Genomic DNA, 19,976 nt, shown 5'->3' with positions numbered 1-19,976 from the left:
TCACCTGTGGCAGTCATTAGCATTCCGGGGCAGCCAGTTCCTATTTTCTCTGCCCTATACATGTTATATGGAGAAGGAAATGGCAACCCACTCCAGTATTCTTGCCTGGAGAATCCCATGGACAGAGGAGCCTGGCGGGCTACACTCCATGGGGTCACAAGAGTCGGACACGACTTAGCGACTAAACCACCACCATACATATGATAAGATTTTGAAGCTAATTTCAATAGTAACTTGATTATATTGTAACTGTGAAGATAAAGTTGTTACAAAGATATTTTAAGGTGTGTTCCAAAGGGAAAAGTGTACTAGATTTATCTATTATTCATTATATATTATCATATATTATTGAATGTTGTTTTTACTTTTCTTCTGAATACAAGTATCTTTAGGTTGAAGTGATCTTAACTCTGTTTCCTTTTCAGGGACACATGGAAGGAGAGGTGTGGGGTTTGGCTACACATCCTTATCTGCCCATCTGTGCTACCGTAAGTGATGATAAGACCTTGAGAATATGGGATCTCTCTCCTAGTCATTGTATGTTGGCGGTCCGGAAACTTAAAAAGGGTGAGTGCCTTGCGGACTTGAGCATAGATCAAACTGTCACAATTTTCTAACCCTCACAAATGTAAGAAAACAATAGTAAGTGTACAAAAAATGCTTTAAATATTTATTCTGTATCTGCTTGCTCATAATGGTATATAAAGAAGATTAATTATACCCACTCTTTGCTTTATGGGACCTTCCCTGATCGTGCCTATCCTGAGTCAGTTTTCCATATCATTTTGGAAAAAAGAATATAGGATGAAAACAGAAGCTAAGCTTTCTACCCTTTATGACTATGGACTAATTTAGAATCAGAAACTAAGAAAGCCTTAACTTAAAAGAGGGTAGCAGAGTTGGGAGGAGGATATTTTATTTTATTTTGTTTTATTATTATTTTTTGCTACGTAACACAACATGTGGGATCTTACAGCTCAGGGGTTCCCTGAAACACAGACTCTGAACCTCTGGATGGCCAGGGAAGTCCCTAGAGGAGGATATTTTAGAATGAAACAGAATTGGATACATCTGTAGGATACCCTGTCAGTATAGAACAACGAAAAGGTCAACTGGTGGAGCAGGATTTTTACTATTAGGCTAGATGAGCTTCAGATTTCTTGGGAAAGTGGTAGAGAATATTATTTGGAGTGTGGGGATATTTTAGGAGGAGCTCTAGCTGGAAAAGCTGGGAGTTCTGACTAAGAAATGCGATAGAGTACACAGGTAGAGGAAGGGATTCCCTAGCAGTAGTGTAGGAACCAGGCTGAAGTTAGGCAGCTTGCTGTAATTCATTCAACTGATTGATTTTTACCTCCTTCTCTTGACCTGAAAGAGTCAGTTCTCTTTCTCTAGTGCCGTTGTCCTGTATGCCTAACTGAACATCTGAAGTGGAACTCTGGAACTCCAGTCACTGTCCTTCCCCTACCCCTTTTTCTTTTAATTATTGATCTCTACATTTTCATTCTCTGGTGTGTGTGTATGCACATGCCTGCACATACTGTATTTCTTTATTTTTTCTCAGAAACTAGTGAGAATTACAGTACTTTTATACATGAACTTTCAGTGTGAACGGTTGTAGTTAGATTCCAAAACCACAATCACATCTTTGTGCATAGAAATCCACTGTGTCAAAAAGTTCTTTCCTTCCCAAGTCCATTGGATGTCCTGACCAGTCGAATTCAGAACACACTTACCTATCAGATTTTCTTTCTTTTTTTAAATTGAGATTTAATTGATACACAACTTTACCTTGGTTTCAGGTGTACAACATGTTGATCCAATATTTGTAAATATTGTGAAATAAACACCATAACATCACTACACATATTTACAAAACGTTTTATTATGATGAGCACTCTTAAGACCTGTTTTCTCAGAAACTTCCAGATATGCAATGCAGTATTACCAGCTGTAGTCACCACGCTGTACATGCCACCTCCACGACTTATTTTCTTTATAGCTTATTTCTTTATAGTTTACACCATTTGACCCCCTTTACCCGTCTTACCCAGTCCCCCGCCCCCACCACCTGCAACCTAGTCTGTTCTCTGTGTCTCTGAGCTTTTGTCTTTGATTCCGTGTGTAAGTGAGATATAGCTTTTGTCTTTCTGTGTCTGATTTATTTCACCTAGCACAATGCCCTCAAGATCCATCCATGTCATTGCAAATGGCAAGAATTTATTCTTTTTACTGGCTGAATAATGTTAGTGTGTATGTGTGTGTATCATGTACACGTGTATACATACAGACAGATCTATACCACGTTTCCACATTTTCTTTATCCTTTAATCCATTTATTCTTTAATCACTGGTGGCTCAGATGGTAAAGCATCTGCCTGCAGTGCAGGAGACCCAGGTTCCATACTTGGGTCAGGAAGATCTCCTCGAGAAGGAAATGGCAACCCACTCCAGTATTCTTGCCTGGGAAATTCCATGGACAGAGGAGCCTGATAGGCTCCATAGTGAAGATTTGTTGGAAATTCTGTCATCGTCCTCTGAATGAACCAGTAGTATATAAGAATAGGGTAGTGGGAATGGTCTATTCTAACAGAAGTATTTTATTACTGATACTGCAGTTCTTTAAAAGCAAATCAGTTTTATTCAGTTTTTCATTGTTGTTTTTAAATTTTTGATTGGCATCTATTACCACTCAGGGTGAACTGTCACTGCTGCCCTACCCTTGGTATACTGCTAGTCTGAACATGTTTTGATTCTTTTTACTCTCATTCTTGAGTGCTAATTTAACTGCTTCTAGAGTTCTTGACTCAGAGTTATTATTCCAATGGTTTTCATTGTTCTCTTTTACATTTTTTCTGTAGTTTTGAGGTTTAATAATATTGTGCATATATGTGGTCTATTATTTATTTAGGATTTGTTGTGTTTTCTGAATCTTTGGATTTATATCATGTATTAGACCAGAAAAGTTGTCTACCAGTATTACTGGCTCCTTCTAGAAGTAGATCTTTGTATTAGGTTGTTGAGAAGAGTCATAATACTGTATTTTTGTTCTTAAATATTCTTCTATAATAACTTTTATTTTTACTTCATCATCATTAATTCAAGAGAAAAACAAGTGGATTTTTATAACTTTATAAAGAGACATGTGGTTTTGTGCTGATTGACTTAATTATAACAGAATACTGACATAATGGTTTAAATATTGTAAAACAGTTATTTCTTTTAAACATTCAGTAAGCAAATGCTGTTTTCTTCAGAAAATGAATATACAAATATTATGATCCTGAGGCTTAACATTATAGTTAATACAAACTAGAATTTTTCCAAATAATTCAGTTTTATGATAACTAGGTATAAAAATAACCAGAAGTATAAATATGCAACATGAATTAATGTCTGTATTCTTAATATCTGTAAAATAAATATTTGCCAGCCTTTGCAATTTTCTGTATAGGGATATATTGGGAATGTCCTATTTAAAACTTGTATCTGTGGCTTTAGCTTTTAATTATAATCAAACCTGAATGTTTTTCCACTACCCCCACCCCACACCACCACCCCTTTGTAACTGTTATCTGTTCTCTGTATCATTTCATGTACCTTTTGGCCATTTGTATATCTTCTTTAGAAAAATATCAGTTCAGTATTTGTTTATTTTTAAATCAATATGGATTTTTTGCTGTTGAGTTTTGTGAGTTCTTTATTCATTTTGGATATATAGCCCCTTATCTGATAAATGATTTGCAGTTATTTTTCCCATTCAGTAGGTTGCTTTTCCATTTTGTTGCTGATTTTCTTTCCTGTGTAGAAGTTTTATAGTTTGATGTCATGTCACTTGTTCATTTTGTTGTTGTTGTTTTTGCTTTTGTTGTCAGGATCAAAAAATTATTTCTAAGATCTCTGTCAAGGAGCTTACCACCTAAGTTTTCCTCTAGGAATTCTTTGATTCCTTATCTTATATTTCAGGTCTTCAATCCATATAGAGTTAATTTTTGTTTGTGTGTTAGATAGTCATCCGGTTTCATTCTTTTGTGTGTGACCATTCTAGTCTCCCAGCACAATTTATTGAAGAGGCTCTCCTTTCTCCATTGTACATTCTTGACTTCTTTGGTAAATTAACTGACCATATGTACATGGGTTTATTTCTGGGCTCTCTATTCTTTTCCATTATTATGTGTGTCTGTTTTTTTGCCAATATCATGCTGTTTTAATTACTGTAGCTTTGTAATATAGTTTGAAATCAGAGAGAGTGAGGTCTTCAATTTTGTTGTTCTTTCTCAAGATTGCTTTGGCTACTTGGAGTATTTTGTAGTACCATCCAAACTAAGATGATTAGCTCTGTATCTGACAAATGCCAGTGGAATTTTTCTAGGGACTATATTGAATCTTTAGATTGCTTTGGGTAGTGTGGACAGTTTTACTAATGAGCGTGGATTGTCATGTCTGTTGGTAACCATTCTAAAGTTCTATGGGATCTGTGGGTTCAATTCTGTGCCTTCTAGACCCTCAGCCTCTTTATCATCCAGTGTAGTTTGTTTCAAAATAAGAATTCATCATCATATATATTTTTGTTTTGCACATTTCAAAGCAAACTGTCAACTAATTATTTTATCTCTTATAACAAAATTGCCTCACAATCAGTTATGTGGTGAATATGTTTGTGGCAAAATGTCTATGACAGAGTAGTTAACAGCAAAAATACTTAACATAATTAGATATAACAGTGAGAAGAAGAGTGACTCCCACCTCAACCTTGATTTCTAGACCCATGGATTCTGACTTTGAGGTAGACAGCACCATATAATGATCTGTGCTTTAAAGCATAAACTGCATCCGGTAACACAAAACCCTGGTCTTTCAGGATTTTGCTTGTAAAAGATTCTATAAATCAGTTTTCAGTAAGCCTTTCCATCATTTTGTTAGTTGCCCTATGTGGGTGATGAGGGTATGTGATAAATTCTATAGCTAATTCCATAGGTATGAGCCTAACACTGCACATCCTTCACTATGAAAGAGTTCCTTGATTAGAACCTTGGGATTTGGTGATGGTGGATTAGGTATCCTAGCCATGGAGAGTGGTGCTAGCAGAAGCTCTGTGGATTGGGAGCGTGAATCTGAAAGTCACGTCTGTTCCAGTGAGGGTGACTCTGTCCTCTCCATAATGGAATCGGCTCAGTGTAATCAGCTTGCCACCAGATGCCGGGCTGGTTTCCCTGAGGTTCAGTAGGTCTCTACTGTTAGCAGACTGGACAGTACTAAGACCAGCCTTGGTAAAGGCAAGTCTGTGTTTTTGAACCCAAGCATAGACTTGTCCTTGCCACCTTTGACCCACTAAGCAAGTGCTAGCTGGCTAGGAAAAGAGGCTGCCTGATGTCCATAAAACATATTATTTTGTCCATCTGATTATTGAGAGCCTCCTCTGCAATAGGTACACTTGTTGGACTTTCCCTCGGACACAAAAATCTTCACAGCCTATGTATGCCCTTTCTGAGAGTTTTACCCACACATTTATCTTCTAGATTTCCTTTCCTCTCATTGTCCAATCCAGTTTCTTCCAGTTGCTATTCATTCAAATAGTGAACAATTGTTGATGAATCACTGTAAATCTGTCTGTGTAGTCATCTCTCACTGCAGAAGGGATAAACCAGGTGCACTGCGTGAAGGGCTGCCCTCTGGGGAGTTTTGCTTTTACTACAGTCCTTCCGGGTTACCCCAGTGGGGCCGTGATGCTGCAGGGGCTACTAGCACACCATGTAGCAACACCTGAAAATCTGGCTCAGTGTTTTTCTTCACTCAGTTGGTCATAATTGAACCCCTGTGAGGCCACAGGTACAGAATGACCGAAGAGACATGGCAGCAGGATTTATTGTTGAAGGATTCCGAGCCCCCTGTTGATACAGATTACTTGTAACTTCCAGATCTCGCCAAGCCTGGTCTTTTCTATTCTGTGTCCAGTTGATGACAGCGTGCTGTTGTGCACACCCGGTCAGTAACTTGCCTGGTCATGTCATTTTCAGTTCATGAAAGGAGGCTCAGGACACAGTTAACCTGATGTCCCATGGTTAGGCATTTACTTGCTGTCTGATGAGACCTGGTAGCAATCCAGAGGCTGCTTCTCAAAAGGAAAATAGTTACCTGTAAAGGAGGACATGGAATTTCTCCCGTCTGTGGTATGTTCTTTGGGACCTTTCCAGAGGCTCCACAGACACTTTGAAGGTCATTAAATCTGCTTGATCATAAGATCAGAGTGAAAGATCAGCTTGCCTTCTCTTGTTCTGGCCCCCACTGGAAGCTTATAAGCGACTTGCTAGAGGGTAGAGCACCTCACTCAAATGTGCTACGTGCTGCTTCCCGAAAGGCCTACCAAGCATTTTGCTCCTTGTGTTTGTGGTAGGTGATGGGCGGTGTAGCAGTTTGTCTTTCACAGTGGAGGGAACGACTTGACATACTCCCAAGATCATTGGATCCCCAGAAACATCACAGAGGTGACAGGGTTCCTATATTTTTGTGGAAATTATCTGCCACTCTCCTAATTCACTTAAGTCCTACTAAGACATCTAAAGTACTTGTTGCTTCCTGCTCCCCAGATCCGTTGAGCTTATTGTCATCAGTGTAGTGGACCACTGAGATGTTTTATGGAGTGTCAAGATGGTAAGGGTCTCTGTGGACTCTATTATGGCAAAGAACAGGAGAGCTGAAATAGCCCTGAGGCAAGGATTTGAAGGTGTCCACAGATGCAAGCCAGGTAAAAGCAAACTGCTTCTAGTGGTCTTTACAACTGGTATGGAGATAAAAGGGCATATTGGCCAGGGCAATAGCTGCTTGTAAAATACTAAGGACTGTTTTAATTTGTTCTAGTAAAGATCTGGAAGAGTAGCTTCAATTGGAATCATCTCCTGATTAAATTTATTATTCACAGTTATTCGCTAAATCCATCTTACTTCAGCACAGGCCAAACAAGCAATGACGATATGACACGAATTATTATTCCTGCATATTTCGTGTCCTAGGTAATACCACTGATTTTTGCAGTTCTCAGGCTTGCGATTTTGTTTCCATTTATTGTCTTAGTAGACAGAGAAATTCCCGCGGGTTTTCATTTAGTTCTTCCTTACCCCATGGATCCACAGAGCCAGTGTAGAACATTCTGCAAGGTGCCGAGTGTATCTGTTCCACTTCAGGAATTGGATGGGGTCCACTGTGATTTGAAATTGGGCTCAGAATCCATCTATCACATGATCATCGTAAGACCCCACTCTGACTGCCTGTACAACAGCAGCGTTGTGTGTTCCTAAGAACTAGTGTCACTTCAGAGCCCATGTCTAGTAATTCCTAGAAGTTTGGATCTTTCCTGGTCTTCAGGTCACAGTCTTTCTACTAAGTGGCCACAGAACCTTGGAGGAAGATTTGTGTTACATACCTACATACCTATGACAGTGCTTCATAGTTCTTCCTTGTTGGGACTTGGCCTTCCCTTCAGTCAAGGGCTCTGAGTATATGAATTTGCTTAGGTCTGAAAAGTTGTTGAGAGTCTGTGACTCTCCACTGTGATGATTTAAGTCAGGTGTTTTAGCCATCAGGTGTGGAGTGTTTCCCATTATGTAGATCAAACACTAATCTAGTAAATTATTTATTTCATTCCTAGAGACCCTGTGATTAATTAACCGCCAACAGAAATCTCCACAAGCCAAAATATTGCGATTAGTAGTACATCCCTCCTGCCCTTTTTGGTGAAAGAACATACCTTGTTTTTGTTGATGAAGCACTGCTGCTTGGTGTCTGCTTCTCCAGGAGTATCTTTTTCATCAGGGAACCTGTTATTAATGGTGACATTTCCACTTCCTGACCTCTTAAGTGGGGGACACAGACCTTTTCAGTGATGCAGATGCATCACTTAATGAATGTATCTCTCAATGCTTTCATGAAGGAACTATTTTCTGGACTTCTTCAGGGGATCTGTAATTGACAGGAGGGTATGCAGGTTGCATGTGAAAGATCTCCAGTATTCTTACCTCCCTGGGGTTTTGGATTCCTTCCTCTGTGTCAGAGGTGAGCCCATGCATCCAGTCCAGTCGACTTCCTGAGTTTGTAAATCAGGCTTCATGAGAACACAGACATGCCCGTTTTTTTATGTGTTGTCTCGGTGTGCTGTTGGACTGCAGTGGCAGAGTTAAGTAGTTGTGACAGAGCTGATGTGGTCTGCAAAGCTGAAAATATTTATTCTCTGGTCCTTTAAGAAGTTTGCCGACCTCTGCCTTAGAGCATGCTGAGATTTGATCCAAGTTAGGGGTCTAGTGACAGCAAAGGAGTGATGGTGAAGGTTAAACATCCTCTGCAAGCATCTGCTTCAGAAGGTGAGTCTTCCAGGAGAGGAGGCCCTCCGCAGTGGCCAGTGAAGCTCCAAGCAACTTAGAAGATCAAGACTCAGTTTTGTCGAAGTCCATCCAGGTGCTCCCAGTCCACGGTGAAGAGTTCTTTTCCCAGTCAGCACCCTCACTTTCACACAAGAAAACTTGGCAAATCTGTGAATTCAGTTAACATTGTGAATTTTCAGCAGTATCAGCCCCGTCAGAAATTCATTTAGGCTTGTCACGGAAGCTCTCTCTGCTCAGACCATGACTCACACGGAGAGTGTAAAGGACCTGGGCTTGTTGTTTCATTCTGTTAACTCGGTGTGTGTTCAGTGTCACCTCTGTGCAGTGCAGAGCTCGTGGTCGTCATCACTGTTGTCATGGTGAAGGGCAGCAGCTTCTTGGGCTCCCCTGGCCCTCACTGCAGTGGATGCTTCACGGTCAGCCACAGGGGACAGCTTAGTGCGTTGCTATGCCAGTGCCACCTTGGATGGCTCGCATCCCACTTCCCGTTGGCAGGGACTCAGCACTATGCTGAAACCCAAAGGCATGACTGAACCAATTCCACAAATCTTACCTTTAACAATATGCCTCCTTTGACCACTTTTAGTACTGGTCTGTATCAGTCACAGACAGAAACTACCCCAATAATTTGAACAGGGAAATTTTAATATGGAGTGTTAGCTAACGAAAGGTGATTTAACTACTAAAAGATGTAAAAGAGGATTCTAAGGGGAAGTAGCAGCTGCAGAAAGCAGCTGCCACCCACAGGGCTAGTGGACAGTAATCAAGGAATAAACTTAAAGGGTGAACCCTCCCCTCTTCCCCTGGGGCGGAGATTCAGATCTCTTTGGAAAAGGTATAGGTGCTTCAGGAACATACTGCCTGCCAGTAGGAAAGAAGCTTGCCCGCGGCTGACCTAGATCTTCTGCTATGAAGGCAGAGAAGCCGCCCTACCCCCGGCTCCTGTCCCCTCGTCAACCCGCTGGTCACAGCATGTCGGAAGGAAGAAAAGGGCCTTCCTCCCTCGTCGGCCTTCCCTCCGGCGCCCTCTGCTGGCAAAGGGAAACATCTGTAGGGCCCAGCCGCAGCACCAGTGCTAGCCTGCTCAGGCGTGTCCGACTCTGCAACCCCGTGGACTGTAGCCCACCAGGCTGCTCCTGTCCATGGGATTCTTCAGGCAAGAGTGCTGGGCTGGGTTGCCATGCCCTCTTCTCCAGAGGATCTTCCCACCCAGGGATCGAACCCGCATCTCCTGTGTTTCCTACATTGCAGGCGGATTGTTCACCACTGAGCCGCCTGCGGAGCCCCCAGTAAGCATACAGCAGGAAAAATAAGGGTGGGTTTGGACCTGAGAGGCAGTCAATGAGTAACAGGCCTCCTCCGGCCTCATGGCTGTAACTGCTACCTCCTTTATTGTATCTCTGCCCTGTATTCTCCCTTGAGCTCCAGAGAAGTATTAATATCTCATATGCCTCCTTGATGTCTTTCTTCATTTGAATTTCTCACAGGCCTTCTTAAGGGGTACAAAACCAAACACTCATACCTCCCCTAGTTTTTCCTATCTCAGTAAATACCATCATCATTCAAACAAAAAACATAGCCTCTACTTTTCTCTTTTTTTTCGTACTTTTCTCCCAGTTGGTCAAGGTCCTGCCGTCTCTTTCTTCAAAAGGCATACAGAACCTCCCATTTCTCACTACTTCCACTGCGGCTGCTCTGCTTCAGGTCATCATCATCTCTTGACTCTTAAATATCGGAAATCACATCCTAGATTTCTAATGTGTGCTTGATAAAAGTGGCTGCTTATTCTCAATTCATTCTATAACTTTTTATTCTGTAACAGCTGTACCTTATCCGTCTCACTCCAAATTTTATGCAAGACATCAAAAGCATTAGGGCTATGAATATGCCTGCTACATCCTTTGCTGTCGGGCTAAGCCCATTTTTTGTGTTTGCCAGTTTAGCATTAACCCTTATTTTTTTAATTAGTAATATTAATATCATGATTTATTCATGTATAGTTTTGAAATGTGTATAAATCTTCCTGGCTTAAACTAATAATTGCCTATTGTCAGGTTTTTTAAATTTGAAATCATTTTTATAAAGATGACCGTATTTCTTAAATGTCTTATTTGTTGGAGAGAAACTATAAAGATAAGAAACTCCCCCAACAGAAACAACAAAATTTCCATGTATATCATTGGCTTGTTATGTTAGTTAAAATCTCTCATTCTTTTCATCAGCTTAATTTCTTTTAAGGTCAATATCAGTACTTACTTTTCCTACATTCAGAAATGAATGGTTTGTCTTAATTAATGCTTGGAATTCTGTACTATTGTTCTCAATAAAAAACTTTTATTATCTGCATCTTTATTTCTAATATTGATTTGAAGCTATAATAAACATAGAAGTCCGTCGTCCTCTATGAAATCAAAGTTTCCTTAAGCATATACTTTTTTTAATAGCGGAAAATCCCCTGATACGTGCTTGCTTTGCTTTTTAGGTGGGAGGTGTTGCTGTTTTTCTCCTGATGGTAAAGCTTTAGCTGTAGGTCTCAATGATGGCAGTTTCTTAATGGCAAATGCAGACACCCTAGAAGATCTTGTATCTTTTCACCACAGAAAAGATATTATTTCAGATATTCGATTTTCACCAGGTAAGGTCTCATTGAAATCATATTTGTTTGTTGAGTATGACAGTGAATATATCAGTGTGTGATTTTTTATTTACTGTTATTTTATCTCAGAACTTTAGTTTTTTACTAGAAGAAGCAGTATAATGAGAGGTGAAAGCCCTGTATTTAGATCAGTGGCAAAATATCTGACTTAGCGCCAGTTCTGTCACTAAAGTTTCTGTGTGACTTGGACCAAGGCATTTCCTTGAGCTTCCTTTTCCTCATTTGTAACATAAGAGGGATTGGATGATTGTTTTCTTTATATTCCTAATGCATTTGAAATTACATTAATTTTGCTTTATCAGTTTCCATGCATTCATACTGATGACAAAACCTCCTATAGAATTACTAATGTTAAGGCAAAATTTATTTATGTTAGCTTACTTATATATTTTTTCTAAATTTAAAGTTTTTTTGTTAAATGCAAAGAATATCAAAATTACTTTTTGTATAATTTTTGACATTTGCTTTCCATCACACTACCTCATTATTTAAAAATTTTATTTCATTGTGTTAATTATACATGAAAAATATTACCATTAGTTGCTTGACTCATATGTCTTTTTATAACATGCAAAACACCTAAAGTTCCTCCAAACAAAATTAAGAAGATTAACTCTAGTTGTACAGTATAAAAAATATTTCTAACCACAGGAAATTTCAAACAAATATGTTTCTTTTATAGGTTCTGGGAAATATCTTGCTGTAGCATCGCACGATAGCTTTATAGATATATACAATGTCATGAGCAGTAAGCGAGTCGGAATATGCAAAGGCGCTACGAGTTACATAACCCATGTGGACTGGGATATCAGAGGTAGGACTTTCAGTAACTCACCATCTGATAAAGTTTCGTTTGATTTAGTACAGCTATTTTAAAGAGACAAATAATTTGACAGATGAGTTCAAAAGCATTGTGAAGAACAAACATTACTCTTAAAATGATTTTCGCTACTTTATTTCATATCTAAAGACGAATGTTGGGAGTTTAAACTTTTCAATACCTTGCCTAATATAATTCAAATGATAGTACAGAGAGTGATAGATTCTTAATTTGTAAAGTAATTTAATATTTTTTCTTTTAGGCATTTGTCCTAGTTTGTGCCAGATGAGTTTGATATAAACAGTCACTGAATTTTAGCAAACAATCCTGTGCGTTAGGGTTTCCTTTAAGAGCGGTGTTGGCCCTTTCTCTCTGTGTCTGGCTCTGCCCTGCAGCTCGCGGGCTCCCCGTTCCCTGGTGAGCGGCTCCCAGGCCACAGCAGTGACAGCCCGGGCCCCCAGAGCACCAGGGAATTCCGAAAGTTATCACAGCTGTTTAACATACAGGATTTAATGAATGTCTTTGTCTTGTAGCAGAGTGTGTGGAATGTCCGTGTTTCATAATTTGGATAAAGGTTAATATTTTAAATGCTCCATTTTGGGGGGTTGTTGTTTCAGATAGTCACCTCTGTAAATATGGTATGTAAATTAGTTTTTCCAAAAACAGTTAAAATATATATTTTAAAAGATACTTCAAATTTTATTTATAGAATTTTTATATGCAGAACAACAGAAATAGCTTATTCACACACACATGCATGCTAAGTCACTCAGTTATGTCTGCTTTTTACAACCCTGTGGATTACCAGGCGCCTCTGTCCTTGTGATTTTCTAGGCAAGAATATTGGAGTGGGTTGCCATTTCGTCCTCCAGGGGATCTTCCCCACCCAGGAACTGAACCCATATCTCTTATGTCTCCTGCATTGGCAGGCAGATTCTTTACTGCTGAACCACCTGGGAAGCGCATGCACACACATACACACACACACAAATTAAGCCATTTAGGAATTTAATTACTTTATTATATAGTAATTACTTTATCATGGTTAACTGCAGAGGAAAACAGTTTTTATGTCAAGGTTAAATTTTTCCCACAAAAGTTAAACATCATACTAACTGTGTATGTATTTATATTTTATATATGTGTATATTTTTTAATTTTTTTAAGGAAAGCTTTTACAGGTCAACACCGGTGCTAAAGAACAGTTATTCTTTGAAGCTCCCAGAGGGAAAAAGCAAACCGTCCCCAGTGGAGAGGTAGGAGGATAGCAGTGCTTGAAGTGCTGTTGTGACTAAAAGTGGTTAGAAAGCAGACGCCTGTCTGGGCACAGGAGAGTATGCGGTGTTAAGAAGAGGAGTAAGTGGCTTACTTGTCCGGCTAGCTCTTCTCTAGTTACTTTCCTTAAAAGACAAGAAGCACGCAACAGCGTGTAAAAGACCTGCCATCTAAGACTGGGTCGCTGCATCTCTGTCAAATCTTTTGGAACCCATGTACCTAAGATACTTAATGGCAAATTTCTATTTAAGGAAAAAAGAAAAAGAAAAAAAAAAATGTGTGTGGTTTTGTGACTGACATTATTAGCAAAACTTTTTGACATGTCCAAGGAAGAGAAACTAAATAAATCTAACTTGAAGGTGGGTTAGTAAGGAAAGGCATTGTAAGTCAGATTCTTAATTTCCAGTGATGATTAATTGGAAAACATGCTTATAAAGTACCCATAGAAGTTTAGACGTGAAACGAAAGAATCAGTTTCTGATATTCTAAGAGCAGGAAAAGTCCTATTTATTAATATTGTCATTGTATGTTCAGTATCTAGAATACACAGTGGATAAATAAATCTTGAATGATGTTATATTGAGACTTTTCTGCAGGAACTAGTGGATTTGGCAAACTACAAAACCAGATCAACTAATAATTTGTTTCACTGTTTTTATTAAACTTTTAATTTTACTTGTAAGATCTATAATTCATTGCAAAGAAAAATTTCAATGTTTTGTTGTTAATGTTTTAGAGTGAGATATTACAAACTTAGAGCAGTCTTTTTTTATTTTTTAGGCAGAAAAAATTGTTTGGGCATCATGGACAAGTGTGCTTGGTTTATGCTGTGAGGGAATTTGGCCGGTAATTGGAGAAGTCATGGACATAACTGCCTCTTGCCTCACCAGTGACAAAACAGTCCTAGCTACTGGGGATGATTTGGGATTTGTGAAGTTATTTAGGTATCCTGCTAAAGTATGTGTTTTTCTTTAATTCTTCTAATGATCATAATTATAAAAATGGTTAAGGTAATGCCCTTTCATAGCATTTCATTGTTGTTATATCCCATATGGAATACATAGTGTTGTAATATGAAAGGTTTATAATTTATTTCCTGTTCTTGACATCATGTTTATAGCTTTTATCCAGAAGTAGTATTATAATTTATGATCCCGTGTCTCAAGTTATATATTATATTGTACAGTTTCTCAGTATTGAGTAGTATAAATATTCCTTTTAGAGGAATCATTCTTTTAGTCCTAATGTTAAGTAATTTTAGTCTTCTTTTGATAAAATATATTATCATTAACACCAATTACAAACTCTTGATATTTACAACTTTAACATTTAAAAGTTCTGATTAAATATAAAATACTGTAAATTATAATACCTATAAAATCAAAGTAAACAACATTGGTTTAATGTGATGAATAATGCTGTTTTTCTAAAACCAAACTGTAGAGATTCTTTCGAATGTACATGCCCACATTACTGTGTGCTGTGTGATGACTAAATTCTTTTACTGCTTTCTTCTGCTCAAACTACTGGGAAACATTAGGCTTTCACTTAGAACAAAAATAAAATTCATGATATCAAGTATAGATATGCATTTACTTGTCACAAATTCAGATGTATGTTATAATCTACACACCAACATGAACATAAATATAAGTTTGTAATATGGCACTGAAATCATGATATTCAGTGCATGATGGTCTTAATTAACTGTTCATATGAATATTTTTAGATCAGCATTGAAACAAAAGCGTAAGTTTTAAAAATTCCCATAGAGAACTAAGGTACCCAAGAAAATATTTGACAAGTCCTTGTTTTAGATACACTGAAGTTGTAGTACTTTACTTGATAAAAATGTGTTCCAGTAAAACATTTATTAGTCAAAAACTTCACTCTCAGTATTCTAGATGGTAAAGAAGCCCTAAGAATATGTTCTAGAATGTTGGTCCACGGATTTCTTCTTCTCCTTACTGTAACAAGAACCACAAAATCATAGGGAAACTTATCTTCTTCTGATGTTTTCGTGACAGATTTCTCTTCGATTTCAGCTGATTTTATTGATTCCTCGTTTCCAAAGAATCCATTGATTTAACTATTACTATGTTTTGTTTCCTTGGAGAAGAAAATGGCAACCCACTCCAGTATTCTTGCCTAGCAAGCCACAATCCATGGGGTTGCAAAGTCAGACATGACTGAGCGATTGAACCCGTTTTGTTTATTTAAGACATTTCTTATTTTAACACCCTTGAAAAGATATCCATCTAAAACCTGCTTAGGACATGTTGATCTGAAATTTACCTATGTAATCCAGTAATGCTAGTGTTCTAAATTTATAAGTTACCAGTATCTTGAATTTTTCCTTATGTTTAAAAGAAAAATACATTACTGTGTGTAACATCTGCTTATAATCAAACACGCTAATGAGTTACAATGAAAGATATTTACATGGGTACATACTGAAATGTTTGTTAGTTACTTTTTGTTGATACGGCCGTGTGTGTGTACATAGGTGTTAGCGTCCTGATTTTCCCAGTTAGTGTGTTTCTTTCCAACAATAATATGTCTGCATAGCCGTCGTGTTTAAAAGATATCCACCATAATTAACTATCGCTATGTTGAGTATTTACGGTATTTAAAATATTTCACTGCTCTAAGTCCATACTATGGCAAATGTTTTTTGTGTAGATAAGGCCTCCTTAGCCTATAGCTCTTAAAAAGGGATGGTGAGACAAAGGTCAGCATTTTCATACTTTTCAATGTAGAATACCAAGTTGATTTCTGAAAGAGTTATGCCCATAGCACTAGCAGTGTGCAAAACTACTCGGTTATCCTATCCTCATTAGGTTTGGGAACTGTTACTTTTTATTTTAGTGAGTTTCAGTATTTTCTCCTTTTTTTTTTTTAAACAAAGTGCCTTTGCAATGATTACTTTCCAATCAAAGATTAAGAAAGAAGTTCAAAAACTTTTTCAAGTAATAAAATTTCTCAGAAATTTGAATTTTTTTTTAATTTTTAGGGGAAATTTGGAAAGTTTAAGAGGTACGTGGCCCATAGTACACATGTCACAAATGTTCGCTGGACTTACGATGACAGCATGTTGGTTACCTTAGGAGGTGCAGATATGTCTTTAATGGTTTGGACAAATGAAATGGAGGGCTACCGAGAAAAAAGACCTTGTGATAGCGAAGAATCTGATATAGATTCTGAAGAAGATGGGGGTATGTGACTTTAAGATATTTTAACAGAAACCTAGGAAAAATTTAGCACAACTGATTTAAACTGCAGAAGTTTAATGAGTAATAATAATGCTTGAATAGTTATTGTTTTAGTCTTTTTGGTGTGTTTAACACCAGAATTTTTTCTGTGACTCTAGAATAACAGACTGGCATATACTGATGACTTATTCTTCATTTAGCAGTGTATGATAATACACTTTAAAGAAGTACTATTAAAGTATATTTATAGTATTGAACCTCATACTTAAAAATAATTTCTATTATACCAGTAATACCCACTCATTGTAGAAAAGTTAGAAGGTACACTTTGCAATAAAAAAATGAACACAGAATCCATAATTTGAATCAGAGGTAACTTCTGTTAACATTTGGGATGTTACCCACAGGGGTATGTGTATTTATACACATTATCTTTAACAAAAATGTCATCACATTGAGGTTTATTTGTAGCTTGCTATTATTAGTTAATCAGTATTCTTTGTCACTAAATATTCTTCTACATCATTTTTACTGGCTGTATGTTATTTCATAATTTGACTATAACACAATGTATTTAGCTTATTTCATATTGTTTAACGTCCTTGTATCTGATTTTTAAGATCATAATTGAGATCCTCAGCTATAACATAGAGAATAATTCTTATATTTTAATGTTAGGCTATGACAGTGATGTCACAAGGGAGAATGAAATCAGTTACACCATCAGAGCCTTATCAACAAATATTCGCCCAATGTTTGGAATCAAGCCTCATTTGCAACAAAAAGAACCCTCAACTGATGAGAGGTAACAATCAAGTTTAAAACTAGATGAAGAAAAAGATATCAGTATTAGAAATTGAATTGATTGTTTAACTGAATGAATTTTTTGCAGAAAATAAGTAGCTGTGGTACTCTTGCATTTTACAGTCCCCAGCTTCTCTTAAAAGCATGTTTGTCCTTAAATACTTTTTGGTAATGATGCTGTCCTTGCAAGTAGCTTAGGGAATGATGCTATATATAAAGTCTGTATGATTAAAGGAATCTTACTTGCTAACTTTTATAAATATATGTGATAGGGTTTCAAGAAATAATAAAAACTGAATCTAATACCTAGTATGTTTTAGGAAGCACATGAACAGAGAGATGCTTAAGTTTTGAAAAGGCCTTTTTATCCATGTACATTTGATCAAGGATAGAAAGTCATTATTTTAAAGTTTTTCCAAAAAGGCAAGTTGAACTATAGCTTGTCTCTGGGAATTATTGGTCTTTGTCAAGATCAGCAAATCAAAATAAGGCTATGTGCACTGCAGTCTTGTAAGGAAAGAGAACTTTATTTAATAAAGTATCTTAGTGTAATGACAGATCAAGAGAAAAATTGTGAGCGTAATGCTTTTAAAATCATTAGAGAAAATAGAAAACAGTGAAGAGGCATATGGATCAGTAAATCGCATAGATTTCAGAAATGAAGAGGTTTTAAGAAATGATAAAGGAAGAGTTATCCAGAAACTACAGTGAAGAACAAAGGAAGAATGGGCACGAAGAACAGCAGTGACCTCTGACCTTTGATGAGAAAAAATTTTAAGAAGTATCTGAGGGAAAAGTTAAAAATGAAAGGGAATTCATTCACAGTTGAACAGAATTTAAGTTGAAGATTCAAGTGAATATGTAGTTAGTGAGGATAATGCTAAAGACGTTTGGAGCTCAGCTAGATAGAAACGTTACAAGACAGCATTGGCAGAGAGATGCGAGTCTGCACCTGGGGATTTAATATTCAGGGAAAGGAATGAGGTTGGTGAGATACATGCTATGGGTGGTGAAGGGGAAGCTGCAGATTCTGTTGAACTGGGTAGCCCTGCAGTTCTGGGTAGAATGTTGAGGTCGTGATGTCTCCACAGCGCCTCTTCCAGGCGCCCCGTTTGCTGATGGTGGTATTCCTTAGATGATAGCAGTCACTTACAAAAAGGGGATAGACAGTGATGATCTGTTTGGTGGTGTAAGTTGTATCTGACTCTTTGTGGACCCTTGAACTGTAGCCCACCAGGATCCTCTGTCCGTGGGATTTTCCAGGCAAGATTACTGCAGTGGGTTGCCATTTCCTTCTCCAAGGGATCTTCCCGACCCAGGGATTGAACGCTGGTCTCTGCATTGCGGGTGGATTCTTTGCCGTCTGAACTACCAGGGAAGTCATAAAGGCTTTAGAAGGGGCAGAGTATTACACTAGAGGTATTTTTTTTTAATGCTGAACATACCATGATCTAAATACTTGTACGATATTCAAGGTTGAGGTGACTTGACACTGACTTTGAAGACAGTTCAAAGGGCATGGTTTTTGGAATAAGATCCCAGGTGGTGCCAATGGTAAAGAACCCACCTGCCAATGCAGGTAGACACAGGTTCAGTCCCTGGGTCGGAAAGATTGCCTGGAGGAGGGCATGGCAGCCCACTCCAGTATTCTTGCCTGGAGAATCCCATGGACAGAGGAGCCTGGTGGGCTGCAGTCCACAGGGTCGCACAGAGCTGGACACAACTGAAGCAACTTAGCATGCAAATTGGTTAAAACACTCATTTTTATTATTTGCCAGTTGTGTGATCTTGAGAAACTTTTCATTCTCTCTGAACCTCAGTTTCCTCAGAGGTAAAATAAACATTATAATCCACAATTTATGGAGTATTTCATGAAATGAAGTAATGTATATAAAGAATTTAGGTAGTAATTCTTCACCACCCTTTTCTTGGAATAAAATACAAAGTAACCTAAGGAGATATCTGGTTAATTCTGACACACTTCCTTTTTTAAAGCTTCATTTTACTATAATTTAGGCGACGTCACACTACTTGCGAAACCTTTGTTCCCCAACCAGGAATTGAACCCAGGACCACGCAGTAAAAGTGCTGAGTCCTAACTGCTGGACTCCAAGAAACTCCCTAAGAGCTTTTTCTTTTAGTACTGAAATTATATATCCACAGAGTAATGAATACTGCCTATATATTTATTCATGAGAGCCATATCAGTATGCAAATGTGGGTGTTCATAATTAGAATATTTTCAGTATAGTACTTAATATTCCCTAAAATATATCTCACAGGTAATGAAAAATGTAATATAGGGAAGTAGTAACTCTAGATATTCTCATTAATCTCTCTCATTTATTATATTGATTTTTAAAGAAAATATTATCATTTATCAGATAAATGTAGTATGTCAGAAAATGTGACCTAATTTTAATCTATAGACCATCCCTCATGGTAAAACACTTAAATTTCCTCCTTCATTGTGGAAGTGACCTAAGTTCTGACAGAAATATTTTACTACTCACAAAGAATGGCTGACACTGTCATAACTGTAATCTTTGCTGTTAACTTGCATTCTCAAAATTATTTTTTATATATTTTGCATTTTGTTTTCAAATTATTTTATAATTCAGCTCTACTAAATTCCTCTGAAAATGCCAAGACAGAAAAGTCATTATTCTGATTCATAGTTAGGAGTCTTCATTTTCATCAAATGCAAGTATCAGAGGAAATAAAAATGAAGTTTTTTTTTTCATCAACTTTGAACTTTTGTGAAGAGGTTAAATGGTCTGTATACATAATTGTCTTCAGTTTTAAATAAAATATATCATCATCAAATACAAAAC

The 19,976-nt window shown here is 37.6% G+C and overlaps 1 protein-coding gene across 9 annotated transcripts in view; it reads left to right on the top strand.

Moving 5' to 3' along the window:
• EML5 (EMAP like 5) overlaps nt 1–19,976 on the top strand; it is a 154,527-nt gene that overhangs the window by 90,832 nt on the left and 43,719 nt on the right. For 6 of the 9 annotated variants that reach the window (XM_065941690.1, XM_065941688.1, XM_065941689.1 and 3 more), the window contains exons 21-27: nt 426–567; nt 10,858–11,010; nt 11,714–11,845; nt 13,019–13,107; nt 13,907–14,083; nt 16,140–16,341; nt 17,017–17,143. In XM_065941690.1, coding sequence (XP_065797762.1) covers nt 426–567; nt 10,858–11,010; nt 11,714–11,845; nt 13,019–13,107; nt 13,907–14,083; nt 16,140–16,341; nt 17,017–17,143 — 1,022 coding nt within the window. Of the gene's footprint in view, nt 1–425; nt 568–10,857; nt 11,011–11,713; nt 11,846–13,018; nt 13,208–13,906; nt 14,084–16,139; nt 16,342–17,016; nt 17,144–19,976 lie in introns of those variants that run through there. The other 3 variants (XR_010664010.1, XM_065941693.1, XR_010664011.1) reach the window with 3 other exon arrangements.

The sequence above is a fragment of the Muntiacus reevesi genome, chromosome 7 (assembly GCF_963930625.1).
Source record: "Muntiacus reevesi chromosome 7, mMunRee1.1, whole genome shotgun sequence".
Lineage (NCBI taxonomy): Eukaryota > Metazoa > Chordata > Mammalia > Artiodactyla > Cervidae > Muntiacus > Muntiacus reevesi.
Note: the sequence above shows the minus strand (reverse complement) of the source record. Positions and strands in the feature narration are given on the sequence as shown.